Raw genomic sequence first — 22,598 nt, 5'->3', positions numbered from 1 at the left:
CAAGATTACAGAGAGAAATATTACAATTGTTTTGTTCACTATTAAGCAAGTAGAAACGATATATATCGAAGATAAATATTACAAAACATATATGTATAATATTGTACATAAAATCAATTTGTTTTATAAAATGAATAAAAATATGATACTCTTAATCTGAATGATAAACGATATTTATGGTAGAAATCGAAGAATAATTTGCAGGATCAACATTTACGTCATTTTAAAATTTCAATGAATTTTCGATCGTTGAAAATACACCGAAATTTAATATATTTTCTTCATTGTTTACCCATTAACTATTTATAGATAATAAGAAAAAGTTCAATCTTTCTCTCTGGCCTTCTTTTTTTTCTTTTTTTATTTTTATTTTTACAACTCTTTTAATATAGTTTTATAGAAACGATGAATCACGCTAAAAATCGTATCTTTTTTAATATTAAATATCATCAATTAGTAATTTCTCTCTCTCTCTCTCTCTCTCTCTCACACACACACACAGACACACACATTTTCTCTTTTTCTCTCTTGTGATGTAAAGTTCAACAAGATTATTATTCGTGTAGCGAGCAAACAGAAAACATCAGCGGTTCGTTTCTCATGAATATTTATTTACTATTTGTTTACCAGTTGGACCGTAATGAAGCTGCGATTTGACGCATTGCGACGATCGAATATCAAGCTATGATACATTCTTATCATGATCCTCTCTCTTCCTATATATATATATATATATATATATATATATATATATATATATATATATATATATATACACAGAAAGAAAGGATATATATATATATATACACAGATTACTATATACATTCCAAACGTGATATTAAAAAAAAAGAAAAAATATATTGAAATATCGATCTATTTGAGATCGATTAAAACATATCTCTAATCCAGATAGGAAGAAAAAGTAGAAGAAGAAAAAAAAAGAGAAAGCTAATATAATCGAATAGAGAATTAGCAAAACGTTGATGTAAACTTGTATTTATTTTATCCGCTTAAATTAAAGGAACGACGGAAAGCTTCATTTTATAACAAAACGTATTATTCCGTTCTCGCATAGCCATTTGTTCTATACTGGTGGCGAATGTGCCGTGCGAATAATCGGCTCGAAACATATGTTGCGCGTAAAATCGATAAAAGTAGAGCGAGAGAAATAGAGAAAAAGAGATCGTATCCTGCATTGTGGGAAAAAAAATGAAACAAAACTCAACCACGAATTTATATGTATATATTATCTATGTTTATGTACGTGTGGGTATCTATTGAAAAATGATGTTCTCTTTCGTTTTTACATTTCCATTATTTCTCTCTCTCTCTCTCTCTCTCTTTCTCTCTCTCTCTCCCTCTCTCTCTCTCTCTCTCTCTCTCTCTCTCTCTCTCTCTCTCTCTCTCTCTCTCTCTCTCTCTGACTCTGTTCATTTCTCTCTTATTCCCTTTGGCCTTTCCGTGTATTTAATTCTTCGTGATAAAGCAGCGACTACTCAGTTTAGTAGATTTTTATCACCAATAATCGTATACACAACATCTTGTAAATACATATCCTTGTAAAAATATCATTAAATCGTTAGAAAAGAACTCGTACCACATTCTTTTGTTGATATTGAACTTATTTTACTCAAGATATTTATATAAATTTTAAATCGGGAGAGAGATCCTCTCTCTCTCCTCTCTGTTTAACCAATCACGATTCTCAGTAAAAGAGTACTTCGAACAAACAATATTAGTATTCCTCCGACAAGACGTCTAAATATCCCTACGGATTATACACATACATACATATATCCTACATTAATAATAATCTTCTTTAATTATTTATATTTGTATAATCCTCTTTCTTAGAGAGAGAAAGAGAGAGAGAAAGAGAGAAATTTAATTCAAGCATTAAAATGTCTCATTATTTCAATTAATATATAATTTAATCGTAATTATATCATATTATTATCATTATTATATTAAAAGTGAAATATTCGAAAAATTCATAAACGTTACTCTGTAGGTAGTTTCCACGCCAATAGTTTACGTGCACTTAGTTTTCTCGTAATATTCAGCTTAATCATCTCTATTTATTACTATAAAAAGAGAGAGAGAGAGAGAGAGAGAGAAGAAAAATATTCTAATCTTTAAAGAAATTTTATATCGATCTCATTTCTTATCGTGCTTATAACACTTACACAATTTATACAGATTATACGACTGCAATCTACTCTTTGCTTTAGGATTATTTTACTTTATCTTGTATTCTTTAATTTGATTCAACATACAGAACGTTAATAAAGTCATCATTGAAAACAAAAGTATCACGGTCAATATATATTAACTACTTTGCGTGAATACTGATTTATATACATGTGTGTGTATATATCTAATTTCTTGGAGTCGACGTCAGAATTTCAAATAATTATTAAGCTTTAAATCGATCCTCATTGTCGATTTCTTTATAAGAGTTCCTGATTTTCCTCTTTCATCTGTCACCACCAATGACTATTACTTGACGTAAGCACGTTGATCTCTTTTTCGATGAGAAATATCTAAGGTTTCACTTTTTTTTTTCAACTGATAAAAAATTGTCCAATGAATCACCAATACCGATGAGTCATTCGTTTCATTGCTATCTCAGCAAACAAAGTATCTGTTACGTTTATGAGAAAATAATAATCAGTCATGTATACTAGGGCACAATTTAATCGTAATTACGTGCATACATGCGATTCTCATTACCGATGCCACCTTGAACAGAATATAAAACCATACATATTTCATGGTTTATATTTATAATTTTACAGTTTGTTAATAATTTTGTTGTTATACTTTTTTTTTTCTCCATCCGTTTCTCTTACCTCGATAACAATTCAAGCATAGATCGTTCAAATTAAACATTATATATTTCATACTGAAAATGATTCTTTACTTTTCAATGTTTTATCTTTCATTAATTGTTGACGTATACTTTAAAATAACTTATATTTTTATAATACTTTATCAAATTTGATTATATTAAGTGAAAATCATTATACATTAATTCATTTCATTTTCAAAGGCAACTAAATTCTGTATGAAAAGAGATACATATGTATATACCTGCGTAATATATTATTAAATAAAATAATGCACAATTACATCGAGACATTTGAAATTACGTAGAAATGGACGCACCTTCGATTCCGTTGCAAATGTCACAGATATATGTATGTACACAAATGATATTAGCTTGGGAATCAATGATTTTCAACGTAGCTAGGAATGCATGTTTAATTATGCATTCGAAGCAACGAACAATATCACGTCTATTCGATATTTTAGAAACAAAATGTTACAAGCGTGTTATTATTCGATATACAACGTTCAAATGCACGTCACGGAAATTTCAAGTACATAATATAATTTATATCGATCGTAAATTCGTATTAATTACAAATCATGACTCGAAAAAGCAATTTTATCGAAAGATAAACATTTTTCTTTTTCTTTTTTTCTTTCTACATAAAGAAATATAGTCAAAGAATAAATAGGCTTCTGTGATCGTCTGTATACATTTAATTTTATCATGACCTCGAAGTTCACAAGTTTACCAACCTCGTTTTCTCACTTGATATGGAAACAGATTTTTTGGATTTCCTAAAAATTTTCACTAGAGCTATTGACTTACTTCTGTCTGAATTTAATTAAATTTATAGTCTGGAAATCCATAGGTTACATGAGTTATGTATCGAACAAATTTCGTTCATTGTATAAGAAAGAGAGAAAAAGATAGAGAGAAAGATACGTACGGAATTTTCGAAGTAGATAAATAATATCACAAGACAAAAGATATATCCATTATATGTATAAAGAAAAAATTAATAATATTGTCAAGAACAATCACAAATATAAATCCACTCAGACGAATTTCAAAGTTCCAAGTAATGATTTCATATGAGCCGCAGCATAGTTGTTAGCTCGCATTGCGATTACCTGTTAACTTCTCAAGGGTAAAAATACCGCAGTATCGTGAGACTAACGCCGCAAAACTTACTTGAAACGTTGACAGTCGATGATATCTATTCCATTTTAGTTTATCAATTCGGTAAAAATATGTATATATGTTTATGTGTATATATATTTACATATATATAAATATATACATATAAATTTTTTTGTCAACAAATCGTATTTATTCGAATAAACTTTTCGTACACTTTATGTCTTATATTTTCTACAAATCTGTTACATACATCATATATGATAGCTATATATTTATATCGTCGAATGACTTTTGCTTGAAATACATTTCATTCCAATCAACCTGCATCTTTTTTCATGAGCAAACTTTCATTAATCTACTTACCTAATTTCACATACGATTCTTTCGACTAATTGTAAGTAACACGTTTCTAAGATCTGTTATATTCCTTGAGTATTCATATTTCTTTATATCTTTATTACACGTTTTTATAACATTATTGCATATATATATATATATATATATATATATATATATATATAAAACATATGTTATACGAATAGAATAAAATATATCTATGCAAGTTTAAAGATACTATTCATGATTCAATATGGCAACCAAACCTAACAATATCGAGTTTCACATATTACATAGAACGTGAATCGAATGTTCTTTCCACTAATCCTCGTTTCTGTAATCGACAACAGCATTGGATGCACATGTATGCAACTTCGTGATACCTGTATATATGTATACATACATATATATGCTTTCTAACCGCAGATACGAATTAAGTATCTATGATTTGCAACATTTTTGCGCTATCAGTCTCTATCGACAACTGTCATTATATCGCCGTGGTCATTTATATAATTTATTTTTGTCTTTTTTCTTTTTTTTTTCTCCGTCCTCACCGCTTGTCTGACCAGTAAAATTCTAGAAGAAATTATTATATATCGAAAAGAAATATACGTAGATTTTAAAATTACTTTTTTTTTCCCCACATGGAATCTTTTCATTCAATATTTCCATAAAACTCTAGAATATATATTTTCACAGGGTTATCAATATTTTACTGACCTTCACTAGGACCAGTTTTAATGCATATATACATATATATAGAGAATGGCCGAAAAGTTCCTAGGTAATTTCAAAGACCAATTACTTTTTTTTTCGAGAATTTTTAGAATAATTTTTTTTCAGATTATCTTCAGTCTAGCTTGTAACTTTGAAATTTAAAAAAATTTCACCCATCAAAATAATTTAATACACATACATTTGCATATAAAGAACACGTACGTTTATATACATTTCAAGGTTATTCATTGTAATATATAAGTTTAAAAAATTTGTAATATCTGATAATATAATTTTTAAAGCATAACTCGATCATATCTTCTTTATCAAAACAGATTATAGAACGTTTTCTATTTTTTTTCAGTTAAGATATTTTTAATTAAAATCGAACGAACACAAATATTATATATATATATCCATATGGATGTAATATAATTAAGTACTCGTAAGATTGAATAATGTATCTCTCTGCGATAAATTCATCGAATATTTTTTGTCTTTATCATGTTTATATTCAGAAAATAATAAATAATTATAGTTAATAATTTTGTTCATCAGTTTTATCTTTAATTGGATAGTTTCATACATTGAAACTCGTATGTAATCGACGAAATCGTAATTTGAAAAGCATTAAATATAACTTAAACTAGTAATTTTTTGAGAAAATTTTTCAAAGCACCATTATACGATTATTAAAAATAAAACTAACCTCTAGTACGGAATAGTATTAAGAGATAAGTGATATGTGTATTCGATTTATCTGGACATACGTAATCTTATTATCAGATAAATGTGGAATCACATCTTTTAAAATTAACATGGAATCAACATTCCGTTCAATAGATATAACACGAGAATAATACATTTGAAAAATATTACAAAGAATTTTTCAAATATTCGACTTTTTGAGAAAACAATATTATATTATTTTAACATCATTTTCATTTTATACACGGCTACGAAAAATGTTACGTACCACTTCGACCCTCTTATCCCTTGCCTGAAGCTTAAGTCTTTTTTTCCTCGAATTGTTCTTTTACGTATGAAGGAAAGATTTTACTGAAAAAAAAAAAGAATAAAAAAGATTAGTCTAAAATGTCTTGAAAAAGAGTAGATAATTAATTTTTAAAATTACATAAAAACTCCTATCATATACATATTCTTTTATCATTATACATAATTTTTATCATTATACACATTCCATTAGAAAATCAATCGAAAATAAATAAATATATACATATATATATAATATTTCAAATGTGTTAATTTTATGGTTCATATATGAATTTTTGAAAATATTTTTAAGGGGAAACTATTCATGCACGAGAGAAATGTCAAAGAACTTTCTATTTTTTCACGTCGAATTCTGTCAGTCTGTTCTAAAAATCAGATATAATTAAAGTGAAATAAAAATGTCAAACTACATATCGATTTTTTGAAAAATTAAGAAGAAAAAAGAAAATTTCGTGGCCAGAAACGTTTAATATTTTATATGTATAGTACATTCGTAAATAAACTCTTTCATTTCAAGCTGGTTTCGTCCAAATCCTACATTCATAAGTTTTGAATGTCTTCTTTTAAGTGTGTACTTGAGATCCTTAGATATTTAGATGCCTACACTTTTAAATGATGCTTTTAAGCTCAGAAACATAGACCGCTTAAATTATCTCTACTTGTTATAAGATCGTAAAACTTAATTTTATTAGATACTGTCATAAAATAAAAAATAAAAATTAATGTCCTTTCGGAGTTAGAGAAATGCTTTAAAAATATTTATTATGCTCTTTCTTCCCTAACTATGTGTCGATTATACATATATATAAATATCCGCTAACAGACATGATCTTCAAAAATGAAGAAATACGATAAAGAAAGATATATAAAAATATTTTATATATACTTTTGATCAACCATAAAATTTTTTATTCTTTCCTTTCCAGAAAGGAGTCTTTAAGTAGGGAAATTAGAAGATTTTTTTTAGAAGGAAATTTATACTTCTGGCATCGTTCGTATTCAATCGAACATTCATATCGAACAAAAGTTTTAAATACCGCAAATAATTGTAAGTGAATCTCAATTTTCTATCTTATTTTTTTTTTTTCGTTTTTTTATAATTATCGTCGTCATTCATCAATAAATTATTTTGATTTTTAATTCTTATTATTAACTCATCGTGTAATTTTTGATTATTTTACCTATTATATTTTATCAAAAACAAATTCATATCAAATACATTGATATCAAAATTAGAAAAATCTCTTCATTACGTATGCAATTAAACATATAAGATGTGATAAGATATTCCGTTTTAAGAATTTAGTTGTTGCATCTGCATATGTACATATTTACATGCAGATAAGAAAGTACATATTACGATATCTCTGTAGATAATTATTTTCTTAATTAGTAATTATACTTTCGTATGAATAAGATCATAATATAAAAGTGTAACATAGAAAAGAAGAATCATATATATTTTTTTTACAGTCATTTATATATTAAGTTTTTACAGTTTATCTCATCGACAATATGCTACGCCAATGTACTGTACTTCGAATTGTCAAGGTCACATAAAATTGCAGCTTCCAGGGTTATCTAAGAATAACACTTAGACTATTAAAGTTATTCTATAATTAGATCAAATATTTTGCTAACTAGTAAAAGAAATATCCAGCTGTATTCTCAGGTAACATTTTAATGATTATTGATAAAATATAATTGTTGAAAAAAAAAAATTTAAATACATAATTTTCCAAATTAAAAATGAGTTAAAAAAGATAGTTGCTTGTCATTTTAAATATCTAATCAAATTAGATATATTGCTTAAAGACGGCATAAAGAATTATGAAAAAAACAAAAATAAAATGTAATAAATATCTATTTAAGAAAATACGTTATCTTCATTCACTTATACTAATTCACAAATTTTTTTTTCTATTAACATATTTAATATTATTATATGCTATAGAATATAAGAATAAATATATATATATATATTATATAACATATATAATACTCTTCCTACACTATTATAGTATAAATATAATTTAGATTAATAAATATATTTAAGATTGTATTACTTTTCTTAGACAAATATATATTTTTTAATATATCATTTTTTATATTCAGCAACAAAAATTATACAAAATATTATTCATTTTTCGTTAAAATATTCGATATCAATATTTTATGATATTTAAGCACGATTGCAATTTTCTTTTATTTGTACAAAACTTTTACAAAAGTTTAATCATTCTCATTATTTTTTCTTTCACAAGATAATCCAAATGAAACATGTATATTTTTAATTTAGTTAGAAATTATATAGAAAATCTTATAAGATTTATAAGTAAATTTGTTAAACACGGCCATATAAGTAAATAATATGTAAATATGAATAAGAAGTACAACAGTGTCATCTAGCGGAAAGTTTCAAAAATTATGACATGAAATAGAAATAGTCAAATTATTTACTTTACAACCATCGATAAATTATATTTTTTTCTCCTTTCTCCATGTTACTACATTTTTACATGTATAATTATTAATTAATTAATGTATATAATATCTCAGTAATAAAAATCAATAAAAATAGCATTTTGTACACAATATTAAGATTAATTCATTATAGTTTACAAATGAAATTATAAAAGTGCTTAGTGAAGTTATTAGCTCAATATCACATTATTAGTAATAGTCGTTCTGGAGATTTAAATTTTAATATCTAATATCAAAAATATATGTTATTATTTTAATATATATATATATATATATATATATATATATATATATATATAATATTAAAATTTGATTTATAATTTGAATTTGATTCAAGGTCAAAACACAGATTACGCATGCACCCGTAGTCAGTGATGTATTCATGTATAAGCCGTGGAAAAGATCGTCTTCATGCGATAATATTAATTTATATTACATAATAAATTTAATGTAATATCTGATGGTTAATATACAATTATTATTTCTATATCCATGACTATAATTTAATCTGAGCAATGTATTTCTTACTTTATCATTTGTATTAACAATTAAAACGAAAAAATACATATTATGCATAATCGATGTATTTTAATGACCCTTAAAAATTTATAATGACTCAGGCTCCTCGAAAGCTAAATCCTTCACTGTTTGTAATGGCGCCAATGAAACACACATATAAAACTTTTTATGTTTAAAGGCAATATTGTAGGTAGCGAATTGTATCTTACATACTTTTGATTGGTTAGAAATATTGATGTTAAACATTTGAAATGTTAAATTTTTTTTTGTTTAATAAATGTTATTTAGCCCGTGTGGGAAAATATTTGAAAAGTCATATTTACTTAAATAAAATATGTAAGTGTTAAAAAAAATATAAGTTTCACATATAAAAAAGGAAAATACGAAAAGTTATATTAATGACATATAATGTTTTCTTTTTTGACCTATAACGTTTTCAAAACTAAATTAAAAAACTAAATCTTATTAAACAATTAAATTGTTTATGTTTTAATTGTTTAATGAACCTTTTTTAAACTCTCCAATTTATATTTTCTTTGTAAGATATCTTTTTCATGATATTCACAAATATAATAGAAATTACTGTGTAATGAGATATATTCAATATATAATAAATATGTATAATTTTTTAATTATATAATATGCTATTTTCTATAAAATTAAAATACCAATATTAATATAATAATTAATATAATAATATTAATATTAAAATTAATATTAATATTTATGTAACTTTGTATTATTATTTTTACAGAATCTATTATATTTGTTACAAAATTCTATGAAAAAATTAATAAAATAAAATTAATATGAATAACATAAACATACATGATGCTATTGTAAAGGTTACTCAAATACCAAGAACAGACGAAGATGTATATTTTGTTCGACTTGACAAACCGGACCAATCTTGGCTTGATCGTAACATAAATTTAAAGAATGTTAAGATACCAAGAAATATACAGGTTAGCTAAGTTCATCTATTTTATTTATTTATATTCAATTATATTATATTATGTATTTATTAAAATATGTATATTAATATATTACTGTATAACAGCAATATACGCTCGCATTTAAAACCTTATATTATAATGTTAAAAATTCAAAAGATACAATTAAATGTCAGTTAATTAAAAAGTTAGAACTGTTAGTTACAGCTAGATCATCTTTGATGTAATATCTAGAATAATATTCTTTCTTATGATATGTAATAATGAATTTAGGAAGATTACTTACAAATATTTTTTTTATTAGTTAGTAGAAGCAGATATTTCAGATATATCAAATGATATGGGTTCAAAATATTATTTAAATGAAAATGAAATATTGTCTTCTATAAAAGCTGTAAGTGTAATACTTCAAAATATTTATTAAATATAATATGTAAATATTTTCTTTTCTCATAATTAATATTTTATCTATATAAGTCTTTATTTATATATAGTATAATAATTATGTGTATATTTAATGAATATTTATTTATGTTTTTGTAAATATAGGTAAATGGTGGAATAAATTATTCTAATAAATTTCTAGAATATCAATGGGAATTAAAACAAATGAAAAACAATTTAAATACAGAGAACAATAACGCTAATATATCAAGCAGTAAAACTAGTTCTGATTATAACAGTGATGTTAAATCATCAAATGTACAGAATACCGAGTCATCAAATGTACAAAATACCAAGTCATCAAATGTACAGAATACCGAGTCATCAAATGTACAGAATACCGAGTCATCAAATGTACAGAACACCGAGTCATCAAATGTACAGAACACCAAGTCATCAAATGTACAGAATATTAATACAGATAAATCGAGAAAAAATATTGAAAATAATGGAGATTCCCATTCTATTCAAGAAATTTTAAAACAGTGTAAGCTTTCAAGGAATGCTTTAATCTTAGGACTTTTAAACAGTAAGCAAATTACTACAAAAGATTTGCACATACCAAGTTTAAAACATGAAACATTCCATAATCAGTCTGATCTTCAAGTAAGTGTAAAACATGTGTTAATTTATAAAAGATTTTACTTTCACTTTACTTTTCATTTAATTTAAAATCTTAATTATTTTCAAGCACATTTAAATAAATTTATTCAACATAAATTCATTTGTGAAAATACATTTTTTTTTAAATGAACATATGTTTAAAAACAGATTTTATGACAAAAATGTAATTATAGTGGAGATAAGTTATTAATCTTGATAAGAACATGTACAATAATGTATTTATTACAAATATATTAACTACATTAGCTCTTCAAAATATACAAATTTTTCTTTTAATTTTTTTTGTTAACTATCTTCACAGCAGAACTAATCATAAAGTTAAGCATTCTCTATTCTTTATATTAATAGTTTTTCTATTCAATAAATAAAAGTATTCTGTTTAAAATTAGCTGTTTATAATTACAACTAATAGATAACTTGATCTAAATTATAAATAGTTATTTAATTAACCATTTATGTATGTGCTTTCATTGTTTATTAAATTAAAGTTACATAAAAATTTGCTTCACAAAATTATTTAATTTTTATTAGACTGAAGATATTGCAGTTGGAAATCATTTAATACAGCATCCAGAAGATCCAGATATATATATTCATCCATTACAACTAATAAAAAAGTCAAAAGATCATGCTAATTTAATGATAGATTATATCGGAATAAAGGAAGTAGTTACTCCAAAACAATATTATATTAATGAGACTGATAATATGTCATTTAATTTTATAAAAAGAAATGTAGAAAACAAATAATTGTATTTATAAATTTAGTATTAAATATGATTTTTTATATAGTTTAGAAGGTTCAGTATAATTTAAAAAGTATGCATAAAATGTGATATTGAAAGATATTAGAGCTTGAAATATGAGCTGTTATATTACTGAAAAAGTAATATAAATAAGGCTAAAGAACACCAAAAAAGTTATTTTTTAAAAAAGTATTTGTAAGCTAAATATTTTATCAAATTATATAAGATTTCATGATCGTGATAAAATATTTTAAACCTATACAATTGACTTAATGAAGATAATACAGTGTAAATAATGAAACAATAAATCTATTTTTTTTATTATAATCTTATATAATTATCGAAAGTAAACAAAGTATCTAGAAAAAAAACAAATTATATTTGTATACAAATCTTAAACTAAATTTATTTACATCTTCAAAAAGCTTAGTAAAACATTAATATAATATTGTGAATAGCTTTATGTAATGTAATTAATTATTTACTACATGAAATAATATACATCTACCATGTATAAATTTTTGATATAAATATACACTTGTATTTGTAAAAAAATTAATTTTTATACATATGATATATATATGTGTGTTACACACACACACACACACACACGCACGCACGCACACACATTTTTTATTATTCATATAAATTTTATTTTACAATTATAAATATAAAAGTTATCACTATAAAGTTACCACAAAATTACTATTACGATTGAGTACATACAAGTAAAAAAAATCCATTGCCATTTAGATCATAGATATTGTATAACGCTCGTAGTATTTAAATTTTGCATAGATGGAAACAAATCAAATATGCAAAATAAAATAGATGAAATATATTACAATAGATTAAACTTTTAAATTCTTTTACTTGTACATTAAGATAATTGTAACATTTATACAAAAAACTATAATTTAAAATTACATATAAATAATAAGGCGATATTACTTCAAGACATTACTTTAGAATAAAATCTGAAACATTGTAAACTACAAAAGAAACAATCATATGGTACAGTACTACTATTTGAAAACTTTACACTACATATAGTTGAATTTAAATTAAAATATAATTGTTCTCTTAAAAAGTATTGAAAACAAGCTGTTCCACATACACAATATTTTGCAGAATCTAAATATTTGACCAGTGTGTTAGGTATCAAATTTGCATTGTAGCTAATCCTGTAAAAATAATACGATTTTATTTATTATTATTATTAGTTGAACAAAAACAACATTTATAATTATATTAAAATAATATAATAAAATATATATAGCAAACCTTGTTTTCAAAAATATCTTTGCTGCACACTCAACAAGGCTTGGTAATTGTACTATACATGCATAAGAAGGCTTAGTTGTTGAAAACGAATTTGCAGATACATTTATTTCCAGTAGCCGTAATTTCCTTATACTTCCTGGTAAAAATTGTAAACTATTCTGTGATAAATCCAAATATTTAAGCGAAATTAAGTTTCCCATACTTTGTGGTAAATATATTAACGAATTACAACTTAGTTTTAAATTAACAAGAGCATTGAGTTTTCCAATCTTCTCAGGTATTTCGGTCAACTGTAATTAAGAAGTAAAAATTAACTCAAAATTCTTTGCCTTTATAATATTAAATTACATAAATTATTCAAATTTAACTTACGAAATTACAATTTAAATCTAATAAGCATAAAGTATTTCTGATATTGTTTTGGTCTAGCCATGTCCATTTAGAAATAGCAGCTTTGCCAAGTTGATTTTGAGACAAAATAAGCTGTTGTAAATGCGGCAAAGAACCTAAATCTTTAGGTAAGGATGTTATTTGATTGTTTGATAGGTCCAAAATTTTTAAACGATTCAGTTTTAAAATTTGAAGATCAAATGATTTCCTATCTAATCCTATGATGTGTAATTCTTCTGTAATTCTTGGAAAACCTTGTAAAGTAGGATATTCAGAATTCTTTTTTATAGTTATTTTTGTTTTCTGCTTATTATCAATCTTTTTGTCATTTAAATTAGATATCGCAAGAGTTGATAAATTTACTTTTTTGGACGATGCAAGCTTTAAAACATGAATAAAACTTTTTAATGGTATTGCATCGCTTTGTATAATTAAATCATGAGGAGGTTCTTTTATTCTAATTGTTGCTTTCCCATTTTCAATAAATTTCACAAATATCATTTCAATATTATTATTCACCTAAAAATTATAAGATAGATATTAAGAAATAAATATAAATCATCGTATATATATATATAGATATATATGTATATAAGAAATATTACCTTATACTTAGTTCCACATTTGTTCTGCTCTGTTTGTAATAAAATATATAATTCATTGCTTTTTATAGATTGTCTTCCAATAACCAAACACCCACGTTGTGATTTTTTTCTTATCGATAAATTTGTCAAATTGTGCATTCGATTATTAACTTCAACATTACAATTTAATTTCATTTTCACTTAACTTTTTTTAAACGATCGTTGAATATATACAAATAAAAAAAAAAATAAAATAAAACGCAAATATATTGGTTGTACTTAGAATTCACATTTGTTTTGAATTTGCCAGTTTAAAGTAGTGCCTCATTTGGATGTAACAACGGATACTCTTTTTTGGCGCCAATCTCGTATAATGAATTTACATTAGCTTATTAACATTCGAGTAAATCTTGGCTGAACGTATACATGCATATATGTATATATACATATATATTACTATAGTCATAAAACTAAGTATATGTGTGTATATTAAGCTTCTCTAATGTATTCTAATGTACCGCTATATTGTCCAATAACATTTGGACAAAAAATCAGAATTAAACTACTTCGATGCAAATGATCTGTTTATTGTATATATAAAAGATAATGAATATATCGTAATGTTAAGTTTTAATTTTTATGTTATATGCAATTTAATATTTTACCTTAATCAAATACTTCTCATAATCTAGGTACTTTTGTAAAAAGTTTTAAGATAGGTTCTGATTGGCAGAGGCATATACAAACGTACAATACTTATTTTCTTATAACAAGTATTAGATCGTAAAAATAAGTTGAGAAATGTAATGCACACTATAGTTATTTGTGAATGCATTTTCAAATTATATAATTATACATTTGCATAACTAATATATATATATACACATATATATATATACATATACACATACACATAATTAAAATTTCTACGAAGTAATACGATTGGTACTATAAATTGCAAAGTATTAAGATTTTGACAGATTTTTTTTTTTAGGGTACAGTGGATATTATACATAAATAAAGATAAAATTGTTGATTTAATTCTTTTATTTATTGTATTTTTTTACCACCACGTGTTTTCCAAGCTACTATAAGATTCCATGAAAAATATAAAGAAAAACTATGAACTTGAGAAGCTAAAAGAATAAACGCATACCATAACATTCCATATGGTAGACCCTGAAATAATTTTCATATAATATAAAGCATGGTTTTATATATATATAGTATATATATTATATATATATATATATATATATATAGTATTGAAGTACGAATATATTGATCTTATATCTTCTGTTATATTGAAAAATGATTCTGATCTAATAATAATATATTAGAATTAACACAATTATTTTCTTTATATTACAAATGCTAATTTTAATACTTCATATTATATCAATTCATTGATTAAAAAAATAATTTACCTGCCACAGTTGAATATCTTCTGTTTTACCAACAGTTAAATATCTCCAAACATCTTTAAAATAGTATATCATAGCATATAGAATTGGTCCATAACCCAATACAATAAGACCAATCATATAACGTTGAAGTGTCTTTATTTTATTCTTTTTAATAGCTGATAATGCAAGGAAAGAAAGTAATAAACTTGTGCACCATATATATTCCCACCACAATGGCTGACATAAAAAAAAGTCTATATTTGTACAATGAAATTAAATATATGGAAGAAAGAATACTAAACTATCGTCATATATCATATAAAAAAAACGTTTGTATACAAGCTTACCTGTGGTATCAATAATTCCTCTATTTCCAGAATAAAAATATCAAGCCTATCTAAAATGTCTGCTGACAATTTGGCAAGCATAACAAAGAAAAGAAGATAGTGAAAAAATATGCAATACTTTAATCGTGATTTGTTCGTCACGCTGAAAAGAGAATATATATATATATATATATATAAACATTATGTGACATCTATAAAAACTTTATTGCTTTATTCTATTAAAATAGTAATACTTAACACAGAGGTTCTTAACGCTTTTTCTATTATCTAAAATAATAAGTACAAAAATATTCTTAAAATTAAAAATATAAAATAATAAATACCATAAATTATATTTTTCTTACATTAATAAATAGTTTTTATTTCTCTTACATAAAAATAATTGTGTAACAATTGATTATAGGCTTTTTAACTTTTATATATAAACAGAACACCAAAACAAAATTAAATCAGAAAACATTAGACTCCAAGGGCAAAACCTCCCGCTATTAATAGGTATACTCATGGAAACAAGGGCATACTGTGCACAATACGTGCAATCTATATAAATTGGTAATTTGTAAACTCTTGGTACACTTATAAGATGAAAATATTAATTGATAGCTTAATTATTTTATTAAAACAACACTATGATAAAAATTTAATTAAATGTCTTTATCTTAAAAATGTATGATGCTGTGTGTATGAGTATGTATGCTATATATATATATATGTATATATATATATGTATGTATGTCTCTATATAGATATATATATATAATTACACATCACTACTTGTTAATTTATTAATTTTTGTCATATTTTTATGACATAGCCATTTTAATACATATATATAATTTACTTATTTTACATGCAATATAATATATTATAGATAAAAATATATATGTAAAATTAATATAATAATATAATAAAAATAATAACACAATTATATACTTAAAATTATGAATAAAAACAACAAAGTAAATCTTAAGTAAATTTTTAAGGGATTATTTTACTGATTCTATTAATTATTCTTTGATGTACGATATAAATGATATTTAGTCGAATTACAATTGCATGGATAAAGGGATACTACAATCAATATAATTATTTAATAATATAACAATCATATTTTCTTGTATTTAATAAGCTTAATTTAATCGACAAAAGCATGGATCAGATTTATATTTTGCTCACCTGACTTGATACTGCCCTGCAACTTTTTGCCTATGATTAAAATCACTTCCATCTGTACCTAATGCTTGGCACAAAGTAACCTTCGAAGCCATTTTCTATATTTCACGTCTAAAAACACAAAACATTCGTCTTACTACGTATCAATTAATGTTCTACTTCATTAGACAGCTAAATTCAAGGTTAAAACATGCGCCGAGTTATCACCGTGTGTTCGACTATTTTTGAACTTTCCCAAACCCCGATTAGAAATTGATGATACTATTCTCAAAACTACTCAGAATTAACCATATCTGTACAATAATAATTTAACTAAGCAATATTTCACTTTTTTCACTATTATATGACCAATTAAAGATCTTCCAATAATTAAGGAGAAGATAAGAACAATAAGTTTAAGTAATTCTTACATAGTTTAAAATTTTTTATATAATTAAAACGAAAAACGATCTATTTTGGTTAAAACTAACTATAACATGACGATTTATTTTTGATGCATTTACGAACATCTTGTAAAATAATTAACGTAAGTAGTAGAGATGAGTAAAGTTTATGATATTCTGAACTAAGCATGATAAATGTTTGAATATTTTTTAAGATATTATTTTAAGTGTTTATAATTAATATTTTTTTTTAAATATATTTTTAAAGGAAATCTTGTATTAACAATATATTTTTAAATATTTCACATTTATTTTCAATAATATTATAATATAAGCTTGATAATTAAAAATTTAATTTTGTTAATAATAATAATATTTGTATTTATATATTTGTTTCGTGTATTTTCCTTTCATGAAATTGCATTATAAAAATTGTAATATTATTTTGCGAACTGATATCAAGTTTTGATGATTATTATTATTATCATCATCATTTAATCTTTTTGATTTATTGATAATTAAAATTATAACATATATATATATAGGTATTTTACATTTTTTAAATATTATTTTGCTACTTATTATGTATTATGAAAAAGATAAAATAATATTATTATACTGGGAAATAATATTAAAATAGATGGAATCTGTTTTGTTGCCGTGTTACATGGTGTCATTCCTGATCCAGATTGACAAGCACAAACTTCAATTATATGAGCATCAACCTATATAAATAAATAAACATTAGATTAGAACATATACATATGTGTATATAGATTTATAAGTCTATTAATAAAAACTATATATATATACTTGGTAATTGAAACATCCTGATGTAATAGCTACTGTATTGTCTTCAATTATTCTCCCACAATAATGGGAAGTGTACATAACTATAAATAAAAAAATGTTGATTATATTTGTATTTATGTAGAAGCAAAATTAAACTTACTTGCATTATTGTAAAAATTGGAATATTTAATACATGCGAAGCCTTTTTGTAAAATACATAGAGTTGAATTTGGAGTAATTTCTTTATTTTTATTATCAATCCATATTTCAGTTGTATTTGGTGGACCAGCTGAAAAAAAAATATATAGATGTATACTATTTAATAATTACACTGCATAATATGAATATATACATATTTATACTTACATGCTTCAAAAATTATTGGGTCTATACATGGTACTCCAGTATGGCTATTTTTTGTACAAGTATTATTTAAAGACTCTTTATAAGGTATTGGGCCTGGCCAAGTAAATTGAAAACAATATGATCTTAAACTATTAATTTCTGTAAAAAATCATTAAGCATTATAATATATTAAACAAACAATAAATCTACGACATATAAACAACACATACTAATTATCGTATTTTTTATTGATTAATGAATAAGTAATAATTACCTAAATTAAGCCACATATAGCATATTAAAAATATGATTAACTTCCGAGTATTCATATTGACAGGTTCACATTGGACAGGTGCTTAATACTGCTACAAATCTATAGAGATAACAAGCTTTTTCTGATAAGATCAATAATCAGATAAATTGATGTCTCATATATTTTTATATTAGAAATTATCACAAGTCATATATATTATTTAGAAAATTGTATGAAAAGAACATATTTGTTAAAAAATTGGCAGATTAGTAGGTATTTTAGATATATATATATACTGATAAAAAAGATATAGGATTAAAATACTCATGATTTATTTGAATAGCCATCCAATGACTATTATATTTCATAATATTTGCTAATAATATTAATAACAACAAGCAAACTTGTATAAAAACATCATGATTCATACGGGTAAATATACATTATAAATTATATACTTTGTCATGAAAGCTTATGATATATAATTTTTGGTAAGAATTTTATTATAAAAATCTCATTAAAATTCATCATGTCTAGTTAATGCTTCTCCAAAATCAGTTGCTTGAGAACCAACAAAAATATCATATTTTTCTAATATTTCATCTTTTGTAAGTTTTTGATCAGCATCTGTATCAGCTTCATAAATTAAATGTCGGGCTTCTGCTTCTGCATGATCAAAATCAGCAGGAATAATCCAATTTCTTACCTATTAAAAATGTGGCAAACAGAATTAATATATTTTTATTAAAATCAATAAGATATTGTATTTTGATATAGCTTACTAACCTCTTCAAAATCCATAAAACCATCATGATCTTTATCTCTGTAAGATGAAAATTGTTCTTTCTCATTTTTAACCCATTCAGGCTCTTCTTCCTCCTCTGTACCTCTATACATGTCTCCTAAGAAGTTAATAATGCATTTCAATATACGAATTGTTAATATCATAATTTACAATTATTTCAATTACCAATATATTCAGCTAATGATATTTTTCCATCTCCATCCTTATCAATGTCTTCCATAGTTTCTAATACTACAATATCTTTCATATGATTTGCTTCTTCTGCATGCAGGAATGCAGCAAATTCTTCTTTAGTAAGTGCACTATCATTGTCAAGATCAGCTGCATGCCAACGTCTGCGATCTCTTTTGAGCATTGCTTGATAAGGAAATGTTTCTTCTTCTAATTTATCTTGATCATTACTTTCATTTTCATTGATATGTCCATAAAGTTTGACTTTATAGTCTGTCCATGGAAGATTATCTTTTTCTTCTAAATTATAAGATGTCCATTGACGATTAATATCATCTTGAATATATCGTCGCTGAGTATATAATATCCAATCTTTAAGTTCTTCCTTTGTAACAAATCCATCTTTGTCTTTATCTATTTTATCAACGATTATTCCTAGTCTTCTTGTACTTTCCTCTGGACTTAATTGATCAAATGTTTTGGCATCTTCTCCCAGAAAAGCCTCATGATCGTAACTTGGATTATGCTGGGAGTTAATGTAATGCTCCTGATCACTTAAATCCTATAATTATAAATACATATAATATATACATATAATAGATAATAGATACATATATATATAAATATATATAGATCTATACAAATATTTATTAGATATCATTGTTTTGTAATATTACAATAAAACGAATATTGTGTATATTTAATTATAGATTCAAACTATATATATTTATAGAAATTTCTAATTCACAATTTAATCCAATATTTCTCATATTATTTTATTTATTTGATATAAAATAGATCTTTTAAAGAAAAATGATCTGAGGTTATATACTTCTAAACCATCTTTATTAAGAATTATATGATATAAATCAATGACTATTTAAACATTTATATTGGGCTTTCATTTATTATTATTAATCAAACGTTAAACGAAACAATTTCCATTCTTGTTTACCTTATTCAATATACGTTGTTTGGGCTCATCTTCTGGTTTTGGAATTGCAGTGGCCGAAACAGTTAGAAAGAATAAAATTTGAAATGCTATAAGTTCTCGCATTTTTTTTAATATTGAAAAAGTAAGAAAATATTGAGATTTTGATACGATCAATTTTATTTTTTACACGATATATGATTTTTTTTCAATAAAGCACGATTTTATAAGCGGTAGACCAACTCTCCAGCATCCACATCAGCAAATCTTGATGTCTTAACCAATGTTAGTCCCCCACTTACGAACTCCATATTTCTTTAGAAAACTCGCACCGTAATACCGTTGATCCTATAAGCGCTTGCTGTGAACGTTATTCAATCCTACAACGTTCGGGAGATGTTCTACGTTCAAACCTACGCGCTTAATTTAGGTTACTATGGAAGGAGTATGCGTAGATGTTCTACTGAAATATTTGTAATTAAGAAATGGTTTGCACATAAATCTATAAATTTTATAGAATACTATATCATTTATAAAAATCAAATAAAAATATATTCCTCTAGGTATAATACATTAAAATTTTTTTAAATCAGTATTAGCTCGACTTGATATATTTAATTTCTTTTTTTCCATTTATCATAATACTACTAGTATAATAATCCAAATTCGTATTTATATATTATTAAAATGTTTATGATATTGATTTTATAACTCAATGCCTAAATGATTATTTATAATAGTTATAATTGGTTAAGTAAAGGTAATAATTAATATTAATAAATGTTTCAATTTATTTATTGAATATAAAGGTATTAATCTTGACTTGCATCTACATTTTCTGTTTGAAGGCCTTTGAAGGAGGCTACAGGAATATATGTTACAAGTGTATATAATTTATTTGCTGAGTCCTCATCGTCATTCCTTCTTCTACTTAATCGAACACGAACTCTGAAAGGAACATTCCTGCAGAAGAAAAATATTTTTCATAGTTTATATTTATTGAACAAAATATTATCCAACCTATTGAATAAAATTGAAGGAATATACTTTAGCAATGCTTTCAAATAGACAAATATTTAATTTTTTTAGGTTTCTCAATATTTTTGGTTTTTAAAGAGAACAATTTACCTTATTCCTTTAGACCATAATTGTTTGTTGAGACGAGTGTCAATCCTTACGTCAGGTGTACCCATTTGTTTTTCAGCAAATTTTCGAATTTCTTTAATTGCTCTAGGTGCACGTTTCTTAAATCCAACTCCATGAAGACGTTTATGAAGATGTACAGTATATTCACGAGTTACCACTTCATTAATTGCACTCTTTCCTTTCTTTTCAGAAGATTTAGCCATCTTTAACCTAAAAAAAACAATATATACATTTCTTTATACATTTTCAAAATAGAAGCATTAATTTAACATAGAATTTAATTTAAAGCATAACACATATTTTTTTTCATTTTATGTGCAGATGTTATATCATAAATTAAAGATAAAACGTTTATATTATCAACACACAATGCATTCCTAACAATGTATATATAAATATTTTCTATCATACAAAATTATAAAGTAAAAAAAAATTTTACATAAATCCTAGTCAAAACTTAAAAATGAATGTAATTTTACTAACAATTATGATTTTGTACCAATTTACAATCAGATGTTCTCGGATTTTATTCGACAGAAAGTTTAGGTTCCTCCTCCGATTGAAGGTTCCATATAAAAGAGCTAAACACGTTGTTCGTAAAATTGTTACTAGTTTGATCAATGTCAATTCTTGACATCGGTGACTGATTATTTATTAAATCAAATAAATTTATAATCATCATTATTGTATTATTATTTGAAAATAGAAATTCCTTTATTATATTATGAAACAAAATGAATTAATAAGTATTATTACAATGATACAAAATATA

General features: G+C 24.4%; 5 protein-coding genes across 11 annotated transcripts in view; 1 reads left to right on the top strand and 4 right to left on the bottom strand.

Moving 5' to 3' along the window:
- The window catches only part of LOC124951813 (putative uncharacterized protein DDB_G0282133), a 13,421-nt gene extending 1,364 nt beyond the window's left edge, over positions 1–12,057 (top strand). For 2 of the 5 annotated variants that reach the window (XM_047500722.1, XM_047500721.1), the window contains exons 3-8: positions 6,973–7,718; positions 8,868–9,385; positions 9,804–10,014; positions 10,307–10,396; positions 10,552–11,052; positions 11,602–12,057. In XM_047500722.1, the coding sequence (XP_047356678.1) occupies positions 9,859–10,014; positions 10,307–10,396; positions 10,552–11,052; positions 11,602–11,820 (966 nt within the window). In that variant the 5' untranslated portion in view covers positions 6,973–7,718; positions 8,868–9,385; positions 9,804–9,858 and the 3' untranslated portion in view covers positions 11,821–12,057. Of the gene's footprint in view, positions 1–6,972; positions 7,719–8,867; positions 9,386–9,501; positions 9,588–9,803; positions 10,015–10,306; positions 10,397–10,551; positions 11,053–11,601 lie in introns of those variants that run through there. The other 3 variants (XM_047500720.1, XM_047500724.1, XM_047500723.1) reach the window with 3 other exon arrangements.
- A 322-nt stretch (positions 12,058–12,379) lies between these two features.
- Positions 12,380–14,964, bottom strand: LOC124951812 (leucine-rich repeat protein 1). Its single transcript, XM_047500719.1, has 4 exons — positions 14,096–14,964; positions 13,473–14,009; positions 13,101–13,390; positions 12,380–13,000 (listed from the first exon to the last, which is right to left on the bottom strand). Exons 1-4 carry the CDS (start codon positions 14,267–14,269, stop codon positions 12,769–12,771), a joined length of 1,233 nt encoding a protein of 410 aa, XP_047356675.1. The 5' UTR covers positions 14,270–14,964; the 3' UTR covers positions 12,380–12,768.
- A 139-nt stretch (positions 14,965–15,103) lies between these two features.
- LOC124951815 (protein jagunal) lies at positions 15,104–17,345 on the bottom strand. Its single transcript, XM_047500725.1, has 4 exons — positions 17,004–17,345; positions 15,828–15,969; positions 15,502–15,717; positions 15,104–15,253 (listed from the first exon to the last, which is right to left on the bottom strand). Exons 1-4 carry the CDS (start codon positions 17,093–17,095, stop codon positions 15,125–15,127), a joined length of 579 nt encoding a protein of 192 aa, XP_047356681.1. The 5' UTR covers positions 17,096–17,345; the 3' UTR covers positions 15,104–15,124.
- A 1,196-nt stretch (positions 17,346–18,541) lies between these two features.
- Positions 18,542–21,078, bottom strand: LOC124951621 (calumenin). 2 transcript variants are annotated; one of them, XR_007101654.1, is made up of 5 exons: positions 20,705–21,078; positions 19,744–20,311; positions 19,560–19,675; positions 18,795–18,893; positions 18,542–18,679 (listed from the first exon to the last, which is right to left on the bottom strand). XR_007101654.1 is itself a non-coding variant. In XM_047500309.1 (4 exons), exons 1-4 carry the CDS (start codon positions 20,804–20,806, stop codon positions 19,291–19,293), a joined length of 975 nt encoding a protein of 324 aa, XP_047356265.1. In that variant the 5' UTR covers positions 20,807–21,069; the 3' UTR covers positions 19,084–19,290. The 2 variants fall into 2 exon arrangements, 1 of the variants encoding a protein (XP_047356265.1); XM_047500309.1 differs by lacking the exons at positions 18,542–18,679; positions 18,795–18,893 and adding an exon at positions 19,084–19,479 and having other exon boundaries at positions 20,705–21,069.
- A 381-nt stretch (positions 21,079–21,459) lies between these two features.
- On the bottom strand, positions 21,460–22,486 carry LOC124951622 (60S ribosomal protein L31). 2 transcript variants are annotated; one of them, XM_047500311.1, is made up of 3 exons: positions 22,326–22,486; positions 21,809–22,036; positions 21,460–21,643 (listed from the first exon to the last, which is right to left on the bottom strand). In XM_047500311.1, exons 2-3 carry the CDS (start codon positions 22,027–22,029, stop codon positions 21,493–21,495), a joined length of 372 nt encoding a protein of 123 aa, XP_047356267.1. In that variant the 5' UTR covers positions 22,030–22,036; positions 22,326–22,486; the 3' UTR covers positions 21,460–21,492. The 2 variants fall into 2 exon arrangements, with proteins under 2 accessions (XP_047356267.1, XP_047356266.1); XM_047500310.1 differs by having other exon boundaries at positions 22,310–22,469.
- Between the last annotated feature and the right edge of the window lie 112 nt (positions 22,487–22,598).

The sequence above is a fragment of the Vespa velutina genome, chromosome 9, assembly GCF_912470025.1.
Source record: "Vespa velutina chromosome 9, iVesVel2.1, whole genome shotgun sequence".
Lineage (NCBI taxonomy): Eukaryota > Metazoa > Arthropoda > Insecta > Hymenoptera > Vespidae > Vespa > Vespa velutina.
The sequence above is the reverse complement of the archived record's forward strand: the minus strand, read 5'-3'. Positions and strand labels throughout refer to the sequence as shown.

What these genes read in the sequence shown, in the direction of transcription:
- LOC124951812 (XM_047500719.1), bottom strand. Translation starts at nt 14,269, where the DNA reads ATGAAATTAAATTGTAATGTTGAAGTTAATAATCGAATGCACAATTTG. An exon ending in AATGTGGAACTAAGTATAAG is followed by an intron (nt 14,010 to 14,095) that starts GTAATATTTCTT and finishes TATAATTTTTAG; the next exon opens with GTGAATAATAATATTGAAAT. An exon ending in AAGATATTTTTGAAAACAAG is followed by an intron (nt 13,001 to 13,100) that starts GTTTGCTATATA and finishes TTATTTTTACAG; the next exon opens with GATTAGCTACAATGCAAATT.
- LOC124951815 (XM_047500725.1), bottom strand. Translation starts at nt 17,095, where the DNA reads ATGGCTTCGAAGGTTACTTTGTGCCAAGCATTAGGTACAGATGGAAGT. An exon ending in AGGAATTATTGATACCACAG is followed by an intron (nt 15,718 to 15,827) that starts GTAAGCTTGTAT and finishes TTTTTATGTCAG; the next exon opens with CCATTGTGGTGGGAATATAT. An exon ending in AAGATATTCAACTGTGGCAG is followed by an intron (nt 15,254 to 15,501) that starts GTAAATTATTTT and finishes AAATTATTTCAG; the next exon opens with GGTCTACCATATGGAATGTT.
- LOC124951621 (XM_047500309.1), bottom strand. Translation starts at nt 20,806, where the DNA reads ATGCGAGAACTTATAGCATTTCAAATTTTATTCTTTCTAACTGTTTCG. An exon ending in ATCATTAGCTGAATATATTG is followed by an intron (nt 19,676 to 19,743) that starts GTAATTGAAATA and finishes TTAACTTCTTAG; the next exon opens with GAGACATGTATAGAGGTACA. An exon ending in GTTTTATGGATTTTGAAGAG is followed by an intron (nt 19,480 to 19,559) that starts GTTAGTAAGCTA and finishes CATTTTTAATAG; the next exon opens with GTAAGAAATTGGATTATTCC.
- LOC124951622 (XM_047500311.1), bottom strand. Translation starts at nt 22,029, where the DNA reads ATGGCTAAATCTTCTGAAAAGAAAGGAAAGAGTGCAATTAATGAAGTG. An exon ending in TTATGGTCTAAAGGAATAAG is followed by an intron (nt 21,644 to 21,808) that starts GTAAATTGTTCT and finishes TTTCTTCTGCAG; the next exon opens with GAATGTTCCTTTCAGAGTTC.